Source organism: Aspergillus novofumigatus, assembly GCF_002847465.1.
Source record: "Aspergillus novofumigatus IBT 16806 chromosome Unknown P174scaffold_7, whole genome shotgun sequence".
NCBI classification, from domain to species: domain Eukaryota; kingdom Fungi; phylum Ascomycota; class Eurotiomycetes; order Eurotiales; family Aspergillaceae; genus Aspergillus; species Aspergillus novofumigatus.
Window position 1 is genome coordinate 1,972,221 of NW_020194280.1, and position 13,748 is coordinate 1,985,968.

Genomic DNA, 13,748 nt, shown 5'->3' on the forward strand with positions numbered 1-13,748 from the left:
GGATAAAACATGGGGGGGTCTCATCTATACCACATAGCTACCTACATAAAGATAGATTAACCCTGCAGAATTGAATTGAGCCTCAATATCAATCGTACAATCTATGCATACAGGTCTAGTCTCAGCCTTTATATTTTTATTTGTTTTCGCTGTTCAATACATGGCTTTTTGCTTCATCTTCTGGTTTGTTGCAAGGGTCCATGGTCATTCGGGCATCTTCCTCCAAGCCACACTCACGTCTTGGGGCTCCCCACAGAATATGCCCAGCAGACCCAACTCCTTGCTAGTGACGTCAGGCATTTATCTTATCATGCTACCGCATCTTAGTCTTCATGCTTCTATTGGCTGCTGCGGTTATGCCCGATATATATGCCAAAACACACATGATGAGATACACGCAAAGCTTCTGGTGACTACTGATAATTGGTATTGCCAGGATTATCAGACATAGTTCCACTAGATTCACGAGGCACAAATTGATCATACATCGTTTGCAGCGTGGGATGAACAACTATATTCTGCGACAGAGCGACATTAAGTTCCAGCCCATCCCGCATCGCTCGTAGGATATTGCTCCGCGGTGGTTCCGGTGAAGTAGAGAGGGAAGGTGTTACATTCATGCTGTCGACAGGCGTCAGGGAAATGCAGCAGTAGAGGCTATGGCACACCTCCCACGCTCGTTGAGCAGCGAGATTATCTGCAGCCATTGCCAGAAGCCACCCCATAGCTTTCTCCACCATCAGAGTGATTTTAGCGGCCTCTTCGACGTCGAACTTGACGCAGAAATCAAGCTCAATTAGTAAGACAGTCGCAGACTGCATCAGATAATGGATGATACACCACCAGGGCGATAAGTGGACCAGCCAGAGCACGTCCGGCGTGTCCGGCAATAAATCCAGGATATCGCATGCCGAGTCAACGCATATCTTTGCGTTCTTCCGTTGATCCAGTGGGGGATTTTGGACCTGGCCGGGGCGAAGCCGATCGGTGCGGCAGAGAGAAGGGCGAGAAATAGTGATTTTGGTGCTATAGAAGCGAAAGGCAAGGCTCCATCGCTGCCGTTCAAACAGCTTGGACTTCTGCATCGGCCTAAACTGGAATACATCTGGAAGACTGCTACTCCACTCGTCTGCGTCCCTTACCAGGTCCACTATTGCTGCGCCGACTTTCGGCCAGGGTTCTCCAGACCCGCCTGGCGCATACAGCACGTCAATGGCTCGCCGCATAATCATCGTTATGTCAATGAAATACAGAAAGTAAAGAGAATTACTAGGTGCGGCTTCGTTGACGGTCGAAGCCAGGTAGTGGCCTACAGACGGTGCAGGTTTTGTGGAAACTTGGGAGGGGGGTATTTGTGCCGTGCCGAGGAGAAGGCTTGCATATAGCCATATCGGACACTGTAGTCCGAGAGAAGTTGTGATGCGATAGGTCCATGGAATTGGTCCTCTTCGTAAGGGATAGGGAGAGGTGTGGTGCAGAACGTATCTGCAGCGCTCGTGGGACGACCAGTCATGATAGAGAGGGTATTCTCCAGCGTGTAGATGGACCACCAAACGCGATACCGCAGCTCCTTGGAGAAATTCGGCGTGTCCTTGCTCTCGCTGCGGAGATTAATCCCCAAAGCGATGGCGGACCTCATGGAGACACCACAGGTTCTCCATGCCCTGCAGATCGTATTAGATGCAAAATTCTGGATGTATGATAAACTAGTGAGAGTGGAATATTTACCTATTGACGTGCCCCATTGACATGAGCCAAAACGCGCTCAAGCCTTCGGCTTGCACCTGCTGCAGGTTGGGGTGATCAAAAATCTGGCCATTCGTAAAATTGAGCTTCTGAGCCCGGGAAAAATACTCCAAGGGCCCATCGGTACCTTCCATCAACGGCTCTGAGAGAAGATGTCGGAGTTTGGCCCCCAGAGCAAATATTAAGTTCAGAATCGCAAGCCACCTGCCTGGTGGTCGCATATTTGGCCGGGAATAATATAATGCATACTGCTGCATAAATGGAATCCTACCGACAATGGGAAAAGAGGGATGAACCGCGTCAAAATAGAGATGTATAAGTCTATCTCCAATAGTACGAGAAGGACGATCATAGGGGGCAATACCATGATCGACTAACAGATTCTGATCATCCAGAAAATAACTTACCGAGGTCAGTGCCTTGGAACCGTTGCCAGGTGAAGCTGCCTTTGCCTCCGCCAAAGGAGTAGCTCTATCTATTTCCTTCCTCAAATCACGTATCCATGAGATTTCGGAATGCGACCCTAGATAGCCGAATGCATGCAGTTGCTGATTCCGATGGTAGTCCTCCTCAACGTAGTCCACGGCAAACGAAGCCTGAGTAGGGGTCGGAGGTGTCTCGCTGACTGGATCGGGGGATGGAGGCCTAGTGATCGAGCTCCTCTATTGAAAATTGTCAAATCGAGAAGGCGAATGGAAAGAGACGGGTTTGACTTACTCTGTGCAATGTCCTTGTAATAAGCTCCGCATCTTGAACATCGACTCTGGATCGTAGGTGCTGCAGTAATTCTTCGTAAAGGGCAACCTGCTGCTCGAGTTCTTCAATTTGCCTATATAACTCTAAGTCAGAGTTCAAGCTTGTCCAGGTCTCCTACTAACCTTTCCCTACTCTCGCGTTTACTTTCGAGCGACGTGCAAGTGATGCCGAAACTGACGCAGCGAAGACATGGCCGATGTTCACTACACTTGGCTTTTTGCTCCCTGCATGCCGCACATGCCGTCCTGATGCGCCGGTTGCCGGTGGTTCTAGGAGGAGCGAGTCGTGGGATCGCAACTTTCACCGAGGGCACTTCCTCAGATTGTAGCTGCTCTGTTGATGCGTTACTGAACGACGAATTTGGCACAATCTCAGCTGGGTCAGAAAAACGCGACTGCTCGATCCTTTGTGCATCTTCAGACTCCATAACATATCAACAAGAATTGTTAAAGGCTGAAGCTGTTGAGCCAGAGGTCAGACCGCAAAACATGATTGTTATTTTGTTGTTGCTGCCATATTAGGTCAGCATTGGCGACATCCATCAATCCCCGCCACTGACTACGGAGCTGCCGAAGCACTGGTTGGTCGGAACGCAACTCCGGCCGTACTAAGGCATCTTAGGGTAGGGGTGAGCTCCGCATATCTTTGATTGATTCGTGCTGGTCTGTTCTGGCATGATGGCCACGTCATAATGACGTGTGCGGGGGTTCTTATGGATAGAAAAGGGAAAATCTCTTGTGCACAGACTGTAGATCTTGAACGGCAATCCTTCTGAGCAATAATGAATAGAGTTGAGTTACTGTACCTTTCTGATCTGTCAGCTACAGCTCACCCGCGGGCCAATAAAGTCAATGTATGGTCAGGTCCGCGGTCTCACGGCTCCGACTCGGGTCCGGGTCATATTAAGTCTCATGTCCTTGTCCCTATGTTAAGGTACTATGATGCGAGGGAATAGGTAGTCTTGGGGAGGTAATAGTCTGAGCATTCATCTACATATGAGGAGCAGAAACGTGCTTAGTCAGATTGATACTGCTAACATAATCTACCACCGAGCCGATCAACCCCCAAGCAGTGTACCCCAAGCCGATCACTCCTTTCAAATTCCACCAGATTTGGTATTTGAAACTATTCAAACAGCCACTATGCCACCAAAACGGCGACCGGAGGCGAACCATTAAGCAGTTAAAGAGACAAGGCATTAGAGTATCGCATTTGTCGAAACCATTGTGGGTGTTGCCATAATGACGTGCGTGTACCGGAATCTGCTGGGTAACCGAAACACTTTGCTTCCTTTTAGAGACTTTTCCATTCCGGTAGCCTGACTTATTTATAGTGATGGCGGGAAATCGTAAGGTTCTTGCTTCCTCTGAATAGGATCATCCACATCTTTATTACCCTATAGTCCTTTTTTCGACCCTTAGTCTTGGTTCACGATGCGTATCGGCGTGATTAAAGGCAACGGTATCGGCCCGGAAATCTCAGCGGCTACTATGCGAGTTATTGAAGCGACAGGGGTTCAACCTGAATGGGTATTTATCCCTGTTGCAAATGAGGCTAGAGAGCTATACGGACACCCCCTGCCATCTGAAGTTATAGAGTGTCTGAAAAACATTGAGTTCTGCATCAAGGCTCCCTTACTCGCCGAAAAGCTTGAAGGACGTATTAGTTGCCCTCAGGCAGACGGCTCCGTGGCAACCTACCCCTCTATAAATAATGCGATCCGGCGGGAGTTGAAGCTCTTCGTGAACCCTCGCTTTATTAGGGGATACAAAGGTATTTCTGGCCGTCACGAAAAGATGGATCTCGTGATAATGCGCGAGATCACAGAGGATACATACATTGGCTGGGAACGGGAACTGGAGGATGGTACCGCTGCGGAGGCTATCAAGCGGGTTACCCTCGCTGCGTCGCAAAAGGTCACCGAGTACGCCTTTGAATATGCACGGAATCACGGCCGGAAGAAAGTGTCATGCCTCCACAAGGCCAATGTTCTCCATGCTACCGATGGACTCTTCTTGCGGACATTCCGAGATGTTGCACAGCGTTACCCTGACATCGAAGCCGATGACATCATGATCGATGCGGCATGCTATGCTGTCGTCCGCGACCCCTTGAGGTTCAGCGTAGTGGTAACTCTCAATCAATATGGCGATATCTTCTCCGATCTGGCGGCTGGACTGGCTGGCTCACTCGGCCTGGCCCCCGGCGCAAACATCGGCGATCATGTTGCGACCTTCGAAGCGACGCATGGAGCAGCTCCAGATATAGCCGGCACAGGCACCGCGAATCCTCTAGCATTGATTCTTTCTGGCGCGGAGCTACTGGAGCATGCCCACTACGTGAAAGAAGCAGCGGCGATAAAGCTAGCCGTAGCCCAAGTCGTAGAAGAGAGACAAACATTGACACCTGACTTGGGAGGTTCAGCGACCACGGATCAGGTGGCAGATGCAGTGTCGGTGAATGTGAAAAGATTGCAAGGGTATATGTGAGTGTGTGGTGCAGATATGTCTATTGTCTATTACAACTATGCTTGCTTCTGCAAATATTGATAATCATACAACAATGCTGGGTTGTCCACCCACATCAGGTGCCACTCGTCATCCGACATCCATCGACTCAGAGACTCAATCCAGGCCCGGGTATCAATTTTAAGAAACGGCTCCACGCTGGTAGTGCTCCTACCCGCGCGGTCCTTATGCCGCTGTGTGTGAGGCCAATCACTCCCCCAAACCATGCGTCGCGGGTTACACTGGACAAAACGCCTTGTAATCCATCGCAAGTCATTATACTCCGGCGCAAGGTTTGAGCATCGGTAGGGAGCAGAGAGCTTCATCCACAGCTTGCCATTCCTGAGTGTTTCACAGAGCGTTTCCAGTCCGACGCGTTCTGCTTCGCTTAGGTATGACTCGTTCTGGATATTTGTACTATGATCATTGGCCCTGTAGCTGCTTCCAGCGACCAGGGCAAAATGGTCTACCACGATCGGCACCGAGCTCCTATGCACTACTTCGCGTAGATGAGACCAGAACTCTAAATGTGGTTGCTGGATCTGAATACTCCATCGGTGGCTACCCCATTCTGCCAGTCGCTTGGATGTGGCATCGATTAGTTGGGCTTGGACGTCGACATTGTCCATCGCTTTATGCCGATTGAAATCCAGTCTCACTGAGCGCACGCCCGCAGCGTGGTATTCGTCCAGAAGCTCATCTGTCACGCTCTCTAAGTCCAACACACAGATTCCTCTTGCTTCGCCACCAAAAAGGCCTAAGTAGTAGAGAAGGGAGCTGCAGTCGGGGCCGTAGGAGAGGCCATGTGCGATGCATACATGATCAACTCCAATGGCGCTTTCAAACGCCTGTAGGTCTTCCAGAGTAGCGGGAGCAGGAGTGAAGTGTCGACCTTTAGCGTAGGGGAAGCGGTGGGGTTCGAATATATGGTGATGGGTATCCCACGCGCCGGGTGGCACGGGCTTTTTCGGAAAAGTCTTTGTTTGAAGGGATACGCTCGCCATGTTGATTGTATTCGCCTAGCTTCACGGATGAGAAACTCCAGAGATGGTCACATCGGTGCATGCGTACCCAGGAGTGTTTGCAAGCTTGGTTTCAATGCCGAGTCACCGGGATGGGGTTACTAAAGGCGTTTGATATTAAGTACTGATTGACAGCTAGTACGCTGTCCTGGAAAGACTCGTCATGTGAGACATGTATGGGAGGGAGTCCAGTGTGTAGCTAACCACCAACCGAGAAAATATTGTCTATCCAACGGATCTTTGGTGTGTGCGTTCTATGGACTCGTCTCCATTCCCTTCCCCGGAAGATCTAGCTAGGATGTCCGGAAATGGCCACAACATGGGCCAAGACCGCCGTCGGTTTGGACTCCGGCCGCCAATTGTCGACCCGCATTCGGATCGTGATTTCACTGCAGCCATTACACCATGATGTCAATGGGTCCCGCAAATCGGATGATCCCTACGATATCGAAGGAGGCTCGTGAGGGTAGCAGCCAAGAAAGCACCAATACCACTTATATACTGCCAGGACAAACCGAATACGCTGCGGAGGCATGTCTCCCCAACACTACCAGAATTAATGATGTCCACACCCGCGAAAAATATTATCGCAAGTCTACAACGATGGAGTACCTGCGATGTAAGTATTATATGAGCCCTTCATTCCTGTCGAGGAACTTGAAAGCGATATGACCATTAGCAGGGTGGCTAACCAGTACGTGACCAGGTTGCCGACGGTCTTTCGAAGCTCAAATACCCTAACGGAGGATTCCTCGAAGGACTGACTATGTATTCACCCGAGTTTCAGGCTGGACAGACCAAAATCGTCGGGCAGGCGTTCACTGTCAAATTTGTTCGCAAGTCGGACGAGGCCGCACCCAAGGTTCAAGGAAACTATGTATGTGACCTGGACCAAATCAACAAAGACAATAATTTCGACGCTTTGCTAACCAGCGGACAGATTGACAAAATACCAGCTGGCGCAGTGGCCTTCATTTCTCAACCCCTCCCGCACATAAATGCTGTCTATGGCGGTCTCATGACGCTTCGAGCTCAGGCTCTCAACGCAGCCGGTGTTGTAATCGATGGCCGTATTCGTGATCTCGACGAGCACCGTTCTCTGAACTTTCCCCTCTTTGCGAAATCTGTAGGCACTACCGCTGGGGGGCAGTATGCCGCCCGTCGGAAGTCAACGTGCCTGTTCGGCTCAATTCGGACGTTCAGGATGTGTGGATTGAACCCGGCGACTATATCATTGCGGATCTGAACGGCGTCGTGTGTCTACCTCAGGGGCTTGCTGAGCAGGTCTTGGAAGCTATTCCAGCTATTGCTGAAGCAGATGCAAAGTGCGCAGAAGCTATCAAGGGAGGCCGCTCCGTGGAGACAGCGTTTAGAGAGTTCCGTGGTCGTTAATATCCATGATATCAAAAGTTGTTGCTACCCTGCACTTTATGTTTCATGAAACCCTTTATCTGGAACGCCGTACATCCTGTCAGTTCTGATATGCCTGTCATCTTGTAGTCGTGAGCATCTTGCCGCTGCTAGTCAGTAATTACCGTCCTTTGCGGGAACCTGACCCTCCTTATGAAGCTAGGGTTTCAGTGCATCGGTTATGGGGCTATGTATAAATGCTGGTATATCTACTATATTTCAGTGCCTTACAAATTAGATATTCTTTTCCGGCAGTTACTTCTCATAGACCTCTTCTCTTGCCACAACGATACTATATTGTAAAACGCAAAGTGCGTGATTGGTCACTTCCGATCTGGAAGACGAACATACCATATAGTGGTGGTGGTTTTGACGTAGCATTGTGCTATGGACCGGCCGCCTAATTCAGTTTAAGACGTCATATGAGCTTCTATTCCAAAACTTCCACTACCGCTGAAAACGGCTGCTTGGTCGTACCAAGTGGTCGAGCGGTGCCGACCCGAAACATTGCCGGATTATGCCACCTCACTGGTCTGATGGGGGTGCGGAGCAGCCTACGGGTATTAGCTTACTATATGCTTAGTGTTATTATTTCCTAGAGAGACAATACCTGGGAGGTAGTATGGCTATAACTGTACTATACCTGGTGATGCGTCGTTGAGTTCGTCTACCTACTTCGACACGTCTTGCCAACTTGTCCGTGGGGTTTTCTACGCCCCTCTTCATTTTTCAAAACAGGTAATACCATTCGTAGGATATTGAAGTACTTTCAATCGTTTCTTATAATGACGATCGTCCACATGGGTGAGTCAAGAGCAGGTTTTACTTTCCCGTCTGAATTTCCTAGAGCTAACACACCGACGGTAGTCATGTTCAAGTTTCGTCCCGAAGTGACGCAAGAACACAAAGATACGTTCGTCCGAGAGCTCAAGAGACTAAAAAACTTGGACTGTGTGAAGGGTCACCGGTTGGTTGTTGGCGGTCCATCTGTAACGGAACCGATTGAGAGAAGCAAAGGGTTTGAGATTGCCCTCCTCAGTTTCCACGAAAGCATGGACGATCTGCAGAAGTATCAGGCTAGCAAAGAGCATCATTGGTATGGGGCCTCCTTGAATCCTTACCTTTTATGAGCGTGAAACAACGAGGCTCATCATCACTCGCAACTATTAGGGTGACCAGCACATATATGTTCCCATACAAGGAGGACTTGGTACGTTTTGACTTTGAGGTTGCGCCTGAGGACGAATACATGTGGCATTTCCTGCCTGTTCCTGGTGCCAGTGAGTGAATCGATTTGATGGCCACAAGGTCCAAGAACAGGACAAGACAGTATTTGAAGAACGAATAGCACCCGATTCGATTGTTATTTTTCCGCGTTGGGCCTCCCATGGTACCTTATTGTCTCTGAGGTGCAAAACTGTTTCTTTCCTCTTCGTACCATTTATTCCTGATCAGGAAGGCTGTGGACAACGGCTAAGACATTAGAGACCGGTTTTGTTGGGATCGGCTTCAGTTAGACAAATGTGCACACTAATTTCAGAATCTTAAGTTAAAAGTAGCTAAATGCTAGAATCATTGCATAACACCGTAAGCACCGCCAGCTAGAAAGCCAAATGTGATCAAAACGGACTGCGATATTCGCGGAAGACGCTCAGGGGTTGAGCGCCCTCTAGGATCTTCTGCAGGAGTGTTCCGTAGTCCCAACCCATTGCAGCAGCAGCTATAGCCGTCAGGCTAGCTTGATCTTCCCGGCCTGGACGACCGGGCCCAGTCATGTTCTGTGTTTAAAGTCAACAGGTTAGACACCACTGCCGAGGAGTGCACAAGGATTCCCAGGGAAGGGAGATATCTTACCGGCTTCATATTAATATCGAAAAGGGCGAATTTCGAGCCCTCCGAGAAGCGCCGCACATCAACGCGGATAGGCGCCGTGGCCCTGATAAGCTGAGCTACCTTCTTACTTTCCTCCATAATAGTTCCGTAGGCTGGATCCTCCATCTCCTTTTCTGTCACGGCCCTGGAGTTGGCGGTTACCGCAGTTACGCCACTGTACGGAGCGATGCCCTCGGCGTGGTTAAACCTTGTTACGGGCGGCATACTCCAGTATTCTCGGCGCTCAGGCGATGGAGGCATGACGGTAATTGTGGCCTCCTCTCCGGCCAGATACTCCTCCACCATCACGAGAGGCGACTCCTCTAGAAGGGTTTCGACGTGTTGCTTCAACTGCGCTGGACCGTGACATAGTTTGACGCCGTGGCTTCCACGCCCCCGGACTGGTTTCCCTACAACAGGGAACCTGTCTATGGAATGGACAAATTCATCCAGATTATTGGATTTTGACAATAACCAAAAACATGGCAAAGTATAGCCCCGAGCTCGCGCAGCTTCCCGTTTAGAAACGCTTTATCGTCGCAGTTCTCTACGAGCGCAGGGGCTGTCCCACGACGAAGATCTCCGACGCATGCGGCGTCAGCTTCTGGGACGTTTGTAGAGGGTGTGAACCAAAGAGGATAGTATTGGCCCATAAATGCGTAGCGCCGTTTCGGACGGCCATGACAACGCCATCTTCTGTATCAGAAAAGCACCAGCCCTCATGTTTAAACACTTGTGGTGACGGCTCAGGGGTGATGATCTTGATGCCCTTGGACTGGAGAGTGTAGGCAATGTCCGCCCCGGAGTCCTGATATCCTGTAGGGTTGAATTCAGCCAAACGTTCCAAAGTTCAGCGGTTAACCAGAGAGAACGAGTAAAGATACCCACCGCCTGGTTTGCGAGGTTTGCGGACACCGTTGATGACTGGAGGATCAATATCCTGGAACAAGACGGCCACTATCGGGGCTCTACTACTATACAGGCGTCTCGGGGCAACTTGGGGCGAAATTTGCTTACGCGCGAGGCGTAGCAAGATGGAAGTGGGCACTGCAATCTTGACAGCCATGAATCAGTCTAGCAAGGTTGTTCTGTGGCAATTGGCAAAGGGTCGCGGGAAAGTCAAGAAGTAGTAGAGGAAGTATGAGGGGTACGGGCAGAATAATCAAGGTCAACTGGAGTGACCGCTTGCGGATAAGTGCGACACTTTTCGGAATTGCAGTTGGGCCAATCAGATCGCTTCAACATGCTGATTGCACATAGGTTTTGGGGGTGATAGGCTAGAATGCTAGATAGATAGATAACTGCAAGAACAATACCTTATTCCTTGTGCATTCCGTGTATATGCGTCTACCACACAAACGCAATGAGCGCACAATGGGCTATTGGGCCCCTATGGCGGGCCAGTCCGCAATATCCAGAAACTCAGGGTTTGCCGCCGACAGACTTACGATCTGGCTTCGGTTCATTGCTGAACTCGTGGTTCCCAACTTCATATATCATCCCACATATGACATCAGGCCTACGTATGTCAATTGCCACGGAGTTGTAAGACGTACTTATACATAGGTGGTGGCTAGTGCTTTGCCCTAACAACAATATTGGCTTGGATGTAGCAGAGCTTTCCAACTTTTCTCTTCGAAGCTTCTTGACGCATAGTGACTCCTTACTATGGCCTCTTCTGTGAGTGTCCCGGTCAATGGGCTAAAAGGTGTCGGCTCAAGCGCTGTGTTGTAATAATCCTGAGTTTTTCGCTGTAGGTTCGCTACTACGCTGACCCCTCGGCGGCAGCCCGGTTTGCCACGGATTTACTAGTAAAGGCTGGTCTTTCCACGGAAGATTCCAAGATCATGGCGGATTGCTTGGTTATGGCAGATGTCCGCGGTGTCGTAAGTTTTACCCAGTTGCATATTATCAGCGAACCCAGTGGTTCGCTTACAGCAACCTTGTAACGCTACGTGTAGGACACGCATGGCCTAGCGCGGCTACCCCAGTACCTGGACCGCGTCCGGAATGGCCGTGTCAAGGCAAAGCCTGAATTCAAGCTAACCGAAAAAACACCCACAGTGGCTCACATGGATGGGGACAACGGCTTCGGCTTCGTTGTCGCTACCAAGGCCATGACAGAAGCCATTAAACGAGCAGAGACTTACGGAATCGGTATGGTCGCAGTAAACCATTCTAATCACTTTGGCATGGCCGCTACATATGTGATTCAGGCGCTGGAGAAGGACATGATCTCTTTAGTATTTACCAACTCAGCTAAACAGATGCCGCCCTTTGGTGGCAAGGAGAATCTTCTTGGTATCTCTCCTTTTGCGGCTGGTGCTCCTTCTAGTACCGAGGTCCCCTATATCTTGGATATGGCCCCTTCTGTCGTTGCGAAGGGCAAGATCCGCCGTGCCGCCCGTCGTGGGGAGCCCATCCCTGAAGGCTGGGCTTTTGGCCCCGATGGCAAGCCTACTACAGACGCAAATGTGGCGTTGAATGGAAGCATGGCTCCAATTGGAGGACCAAAGGGATCAGGGCTCGCCATCTTGATGGACATCATGTCTGGCGTCTTAACGGGCGCCGCATTTGGAGGTGAAATTGGAGATCAATATAAGGATCCTAGACCCCAAAATGTCGGTCACTGTTTTATTGCGATTAAGCCCGATATTTTCATCACCACCGCTGAATTCAAAGCCCGGATGGACACTTTGGTCCAACGTGTTCATCATGTTCCGCCTGCCCCGGGGTTTAATGAGGTGCTTTTCCCTGGAGAGCCAGAACATCGAATGGGAATCCAGCGCCGGAAGGAAGGCATTCCCTATGCCGAGGCGGAGAGGAAGATGTTTAGTGAAGCTGCTGAGCAGTTTGGTGTTTCTGAAATCCCTCTTTCGGAGACTCCCCTTTCTCTGTCCTAAGCCGCTCAACGCTCTTCCCGCGCGTGTTAGGAGGATCTTGCAAATGCGGCATATTTCCAGCGATAAGGGCTTTTGTAAATTTGGTACAGTGAGGTAAATAGCAGGAATGCACTTGGCACTATTAGTATGGTATACCGCGGGCTATATGGTAATGCTCATCTCAACGGATGTACACGTAGGATAACTAAATAGATGAAATATGTTAAATTAGCTTGGCTTTTTTGGCGGTGCAGCTGTTGTGTTCGCTTGCGGGTATGAAATGATGGACAGAAGCCGACAGTCATGACGTCTTCATCTAACATCGAGCACACATTGGCCAATGCCGAGCGGATAGATACTGTCATCCTAATAGATGTGGTAAACTGCTTTATATTGATCAGCAACGCTGCACTGTGGGTGATAATGTTTGCATTCCCAAAAAATAGCAGTGATCCGCAATTGATATCCCTTGCTTATTCCTAGTGACTTCCCTTTCCATCATGGCTAATGATCGCATTCCATTTCCGGCAAGCAATCTGAGCTGGAGAATTCTTAATCATGCCAATGAGAATGATTACGCCGTGGGAGCCTATAACTGGCATGTGTAACCTTCAGCAAATGGCTCCATGAGCGCTCGTTCATCGAAGAAAATCTGCTAACATTGCCCAAGCTACAATAATGACGGTGTCATGGCCGTGATTCGAGGAGCCGAGCGGAAACGCTCGGCAGCCATCATTCAGTTATTTCCCTGGACTTTGCATTTCCAGGGACCGGAGTTCGTCCGTTACGTTGTTGCGGCTGCACACAGGGCCAGCGTGCCGGTTGCAGTGCACTTGGACCACTGCATTAAGCCAGAAGATATCAACCTCGCACTTACTCTTCCATTCGATTCTATAATGGTGGATGCTTCGACGCTCGATGAAGAGGCCAATATATGTCACTGCAAAAACGTGGTGGACCGCGCCCGCGCACTCAATATCACCATCGAGGCGGAGATGGGCCGGATCGAAGGTGGCGAGGATGGTCTTCCTACAGTAGACATGGAGGCCATCATGACCCAACCAGAAAAGGCCGAGCAGTTTGTTCGTCGAACAGGCGTCCACTTCCTGGCGCCATCATTTGGAAACATTCATGGTGGCTACCCTGCTGGTGGAGCGGAGGAATGCTGGGATCTGGAACGGTATGCGCAACTGCACCTCTTGTCGTCTCTTTCCGGTCTTGACTAACCCCCTTTCCGGCCTTTTCTAGGCTTGCAGCCATTGGCAAGCTAGTGTCAGGCACTACACCCCTAGCACTTCACGGAACACATCCCGTGTCGGCCGAACTGTTTCGAAAGGCCATTGCTTGCGGAGTGCGGAAAATTAACCTTAACCGAACTGTCCGAGATGCTTACACCAGTTTTGTAGCTGAGAATGCCGGCGCGTTAGAATTGACGGTGCTTATGGTCCGGGCGGTAGAAGTTTACGCAAGATCAATAGAGAGAATGATGGATGTGCTGGGCTCGGCTGGGCGATACTAGCTTATGAGGTATCACCTTTTTACAGGAATGTTTC

At 50.1% G+C, this 13,748-nt stretch overlaps 8 protein-coding genes across 8 annotated transcripts; 5 read left to right on the forward strand and 3 right to left on the reverse strand.

Moving 5' to 3' along the window:
* Positions 1-177: 177 nt before the first annotated feature.
* On the reverse strand, positions 178-3,384 carry P174DRAFT_444929 (Zn(II)2Cys6 transcription factor). Its single transcript, XM_024828209.1, has 6 exons — positions 3,013-3,384; positions 2,625-2,923; positions 2,464-2,575; positions 1,729-2,408; positions 1,399-1,664; positions 178-1,336 (listed from the first exon to the last, which is right to left on the reverse strand). The coding sequence occupies exons 1-6, from the start codon at positions 3,016-3,018 to the stop codon at positions 414-416; spliced, it is 2,286 nt and encodes a 761-aa protein (XP_024679805.1). The 5' UTR covers positions 3,019-3,384; the 3' UTR covers positions 178-413.
* A 434-nt stretch (positions 3,385-3,818) lies between these two features.
* P174DRAFT_285850 (isocitrate/isopropylmalate dehydrogenase family protein) lies at positions 3,819-5,008 on the forward strand. Its single transcript, XM_024821564.1, has one exon. It carries the CDS (start codon positions 3,936-3,938, stop codon positions 4,989-4,991), a length of 1,056 nt encoding a protein of 351 aa, XP_024679806.1. The 5' UTR covers positions 3,819-3,935; the 3' UTR covers positions 4,992-5,008.
* Positions 5,009-5,026: 18 nt separating this feature from the next.
* P174DRAFT_463342 (uncharacterized protein) lies at positions 5,027-6,013 on the reverse strand (the record flags this gene model as incomplete). Its single annotated transcript, XM_024830251.1, has 1 exon — positions 5,027-6,013. One exon carries the CDS (start codon positions 6,011-6,013, stop codon positions 5,027-5,029), a length of 987 nt encoding a protein of 328 aa, XP_024679807.1.
* A 440-nt stretch (positions 6,014-6,453) lies between these two features.
* P174DRAFT_444931 (RraA family protein) lies at positions 6,454-7,538 on the forward strand. Its single transcript, XM_024828210.1, has 4 exons — positions 6,454-6,650; positions 6,738-6,908; positions 6,972-7,125; positions 7,182-7,538. The coding sequence occupies exons 1-4, from the start codon at positions 6,594-6,596 to the stop codon at positions 7,421-7,423; spliced, it is 624 nt and encodes a 207-aa protein (XP_024679808.1). The 5' UTR covers positions 6,454-6,593; the 3' UTR covers positions 7,424-7,538.
* Positions 7,539-8,226: 688 nt separating this feature from the next.
* P174DRAFT_463344 (Dabb family protein) lies at positions 8,227-8,729 on the forward strand (the record flags this gene model as incomplete). The annotated part of the gene is made up of 3 exons (XM_024830252.1): positions 8,227-8,245; positions 8,309-8,537; positions 8,612-8,729. 3 exons carry the CDS (start codon positions 8,227-8,229, stop codon positions 8,727-8,729), a joined length of 366 nt encoding a protein of 121 aa, XP_024679809.1.
* Positions 8,730-9,026: 297 nt separating this feature from the next.
* Positions 9,027-10,416, reverse strand: P174DRAFT_444932 (glutathione synthetase ATP-binding domain-like protein). The gene is made up of 4 exons (XM_024828211.1): positions 10,202-10,416; positions 9,865-10,129; positions 9,296-9,842; positions 9,027-9,219 (listed from the first exon to the last, which is right to left on the reverse strand). The coding sequence occupies exons 1-4, from the start codon at positions 10,377-10,379 to the stop codon at positions 9,061-9,063; spliced, it is 1,149 nt and encodes a 382-aa protein (XP_024679810.1). The 5' UTR covers positions 10,380-10,416; the 3' UTR covers positions 9,027-9,060.
* Positions 10,417-10,981: 565 nt separating this feature from the next.
* On the forward strand, positions 10,982-12,216 carry P174DRAFT_463346 (Ldh family oxidoreductase; the record flags this gene model as incomplete). The annotated part of the gene is made up of 3 exons (XM_024830253.1): positions 10,982-10,993; positions 11,071-11,199; positions 11,275-12,216. The coding sequence occupies 3 exons, from the start codon at positions 10,982-10,984 to the stop codon at positions 12,214-12,216; spliced, it is 1,083 nt and encodes a 360-aa protein (XP_024679811.1).
* Positions 12,217-12,695: 479 nt separating this feature from the next.
* Positions 12,696-13,714, forward strand: P174DRAFT_463347 (class II fructose-bisphosphate aldolase; the record flags this gene model as incomplete). Its single annotated transcript, XM_024830254.1, has 3 exons — positions 12,696-12,793; positions 12,866-13,375; positions 13,444-13,714. 3 exons carry the CDS (start codon positions 12,696-12,698, stop codon positions 13,712-13,714), a joined length of 879 nt encoding a protein of 292 aa, XP_024679812.1.
* Between the last annotated feature and the right edge of the window lie 34 nt (positions 13,715-13,748).

Coding starts and splice junctions, on each gene's coding strand:
- P174DRAFT_444932 (XM_024828211.1), bottom strand. CDS start 10,379: ATGGCTGTCAAGATTGCAGTGCCCACTTCCATCTTGCTACGCCTCGCG. Junction 10,130..10,201: donor CAAACCTCGCAAACCAGGCG/GTGGGTATCTTT, acceptor TCAACCCTACAG/GATATCAGGACTCCGGGGCG. Junction 9,220..9,295: donor TCGATATTAATATGAAGCCG/GTAAGATATCTC, acceptor CTTTAAACACAG/AACATGACTGGGCCCGGTCG.
- P174DRAFT_444929 (XM_024828209.1), bottom strand. Junction 2,409..2,463: donor TTACAAGGACATTGCACAGA/GTAAGTCAAACC, acceptor AATTTTCAATAG/AGGAGCTCGATCACTAGGCC. Junction 1,665..1,728: donor TCAATGGGGCACGTCAATAG/GTAAATATTCCA, acceptor TACGATCTGCAG/GGCATGGAGAACCTGTGGTG.
- P174DRAFT_444931 (XM_024828210.1), top strand. CDS start 6,594: ATGTCCACACCCGCGAAAAATATTATCGCAAGTCTACAACGATGGAGT. Junction 6,651..6,737: donor AACGATGGAGTACCTGCGAT/GTAAGTATTATA, acceptor GTACGTGACCAG/GTTGCCGACGGTCTTTCGAA. Junction 7,126..7,181: donor TCGTGATCTCGACGAGCACC/GTTCTCTGAACT, acceptor GCTGGGGGGCAG/TATGCCGCCCGTCGGAAGTC.
- P174DRAFT_285850 (XM_024821564.1), top strand. CDS start 3,936: ATGCGTATCGGCGTGATTAAAGGCAACGGTATCGGCCCGGAAATCTCA.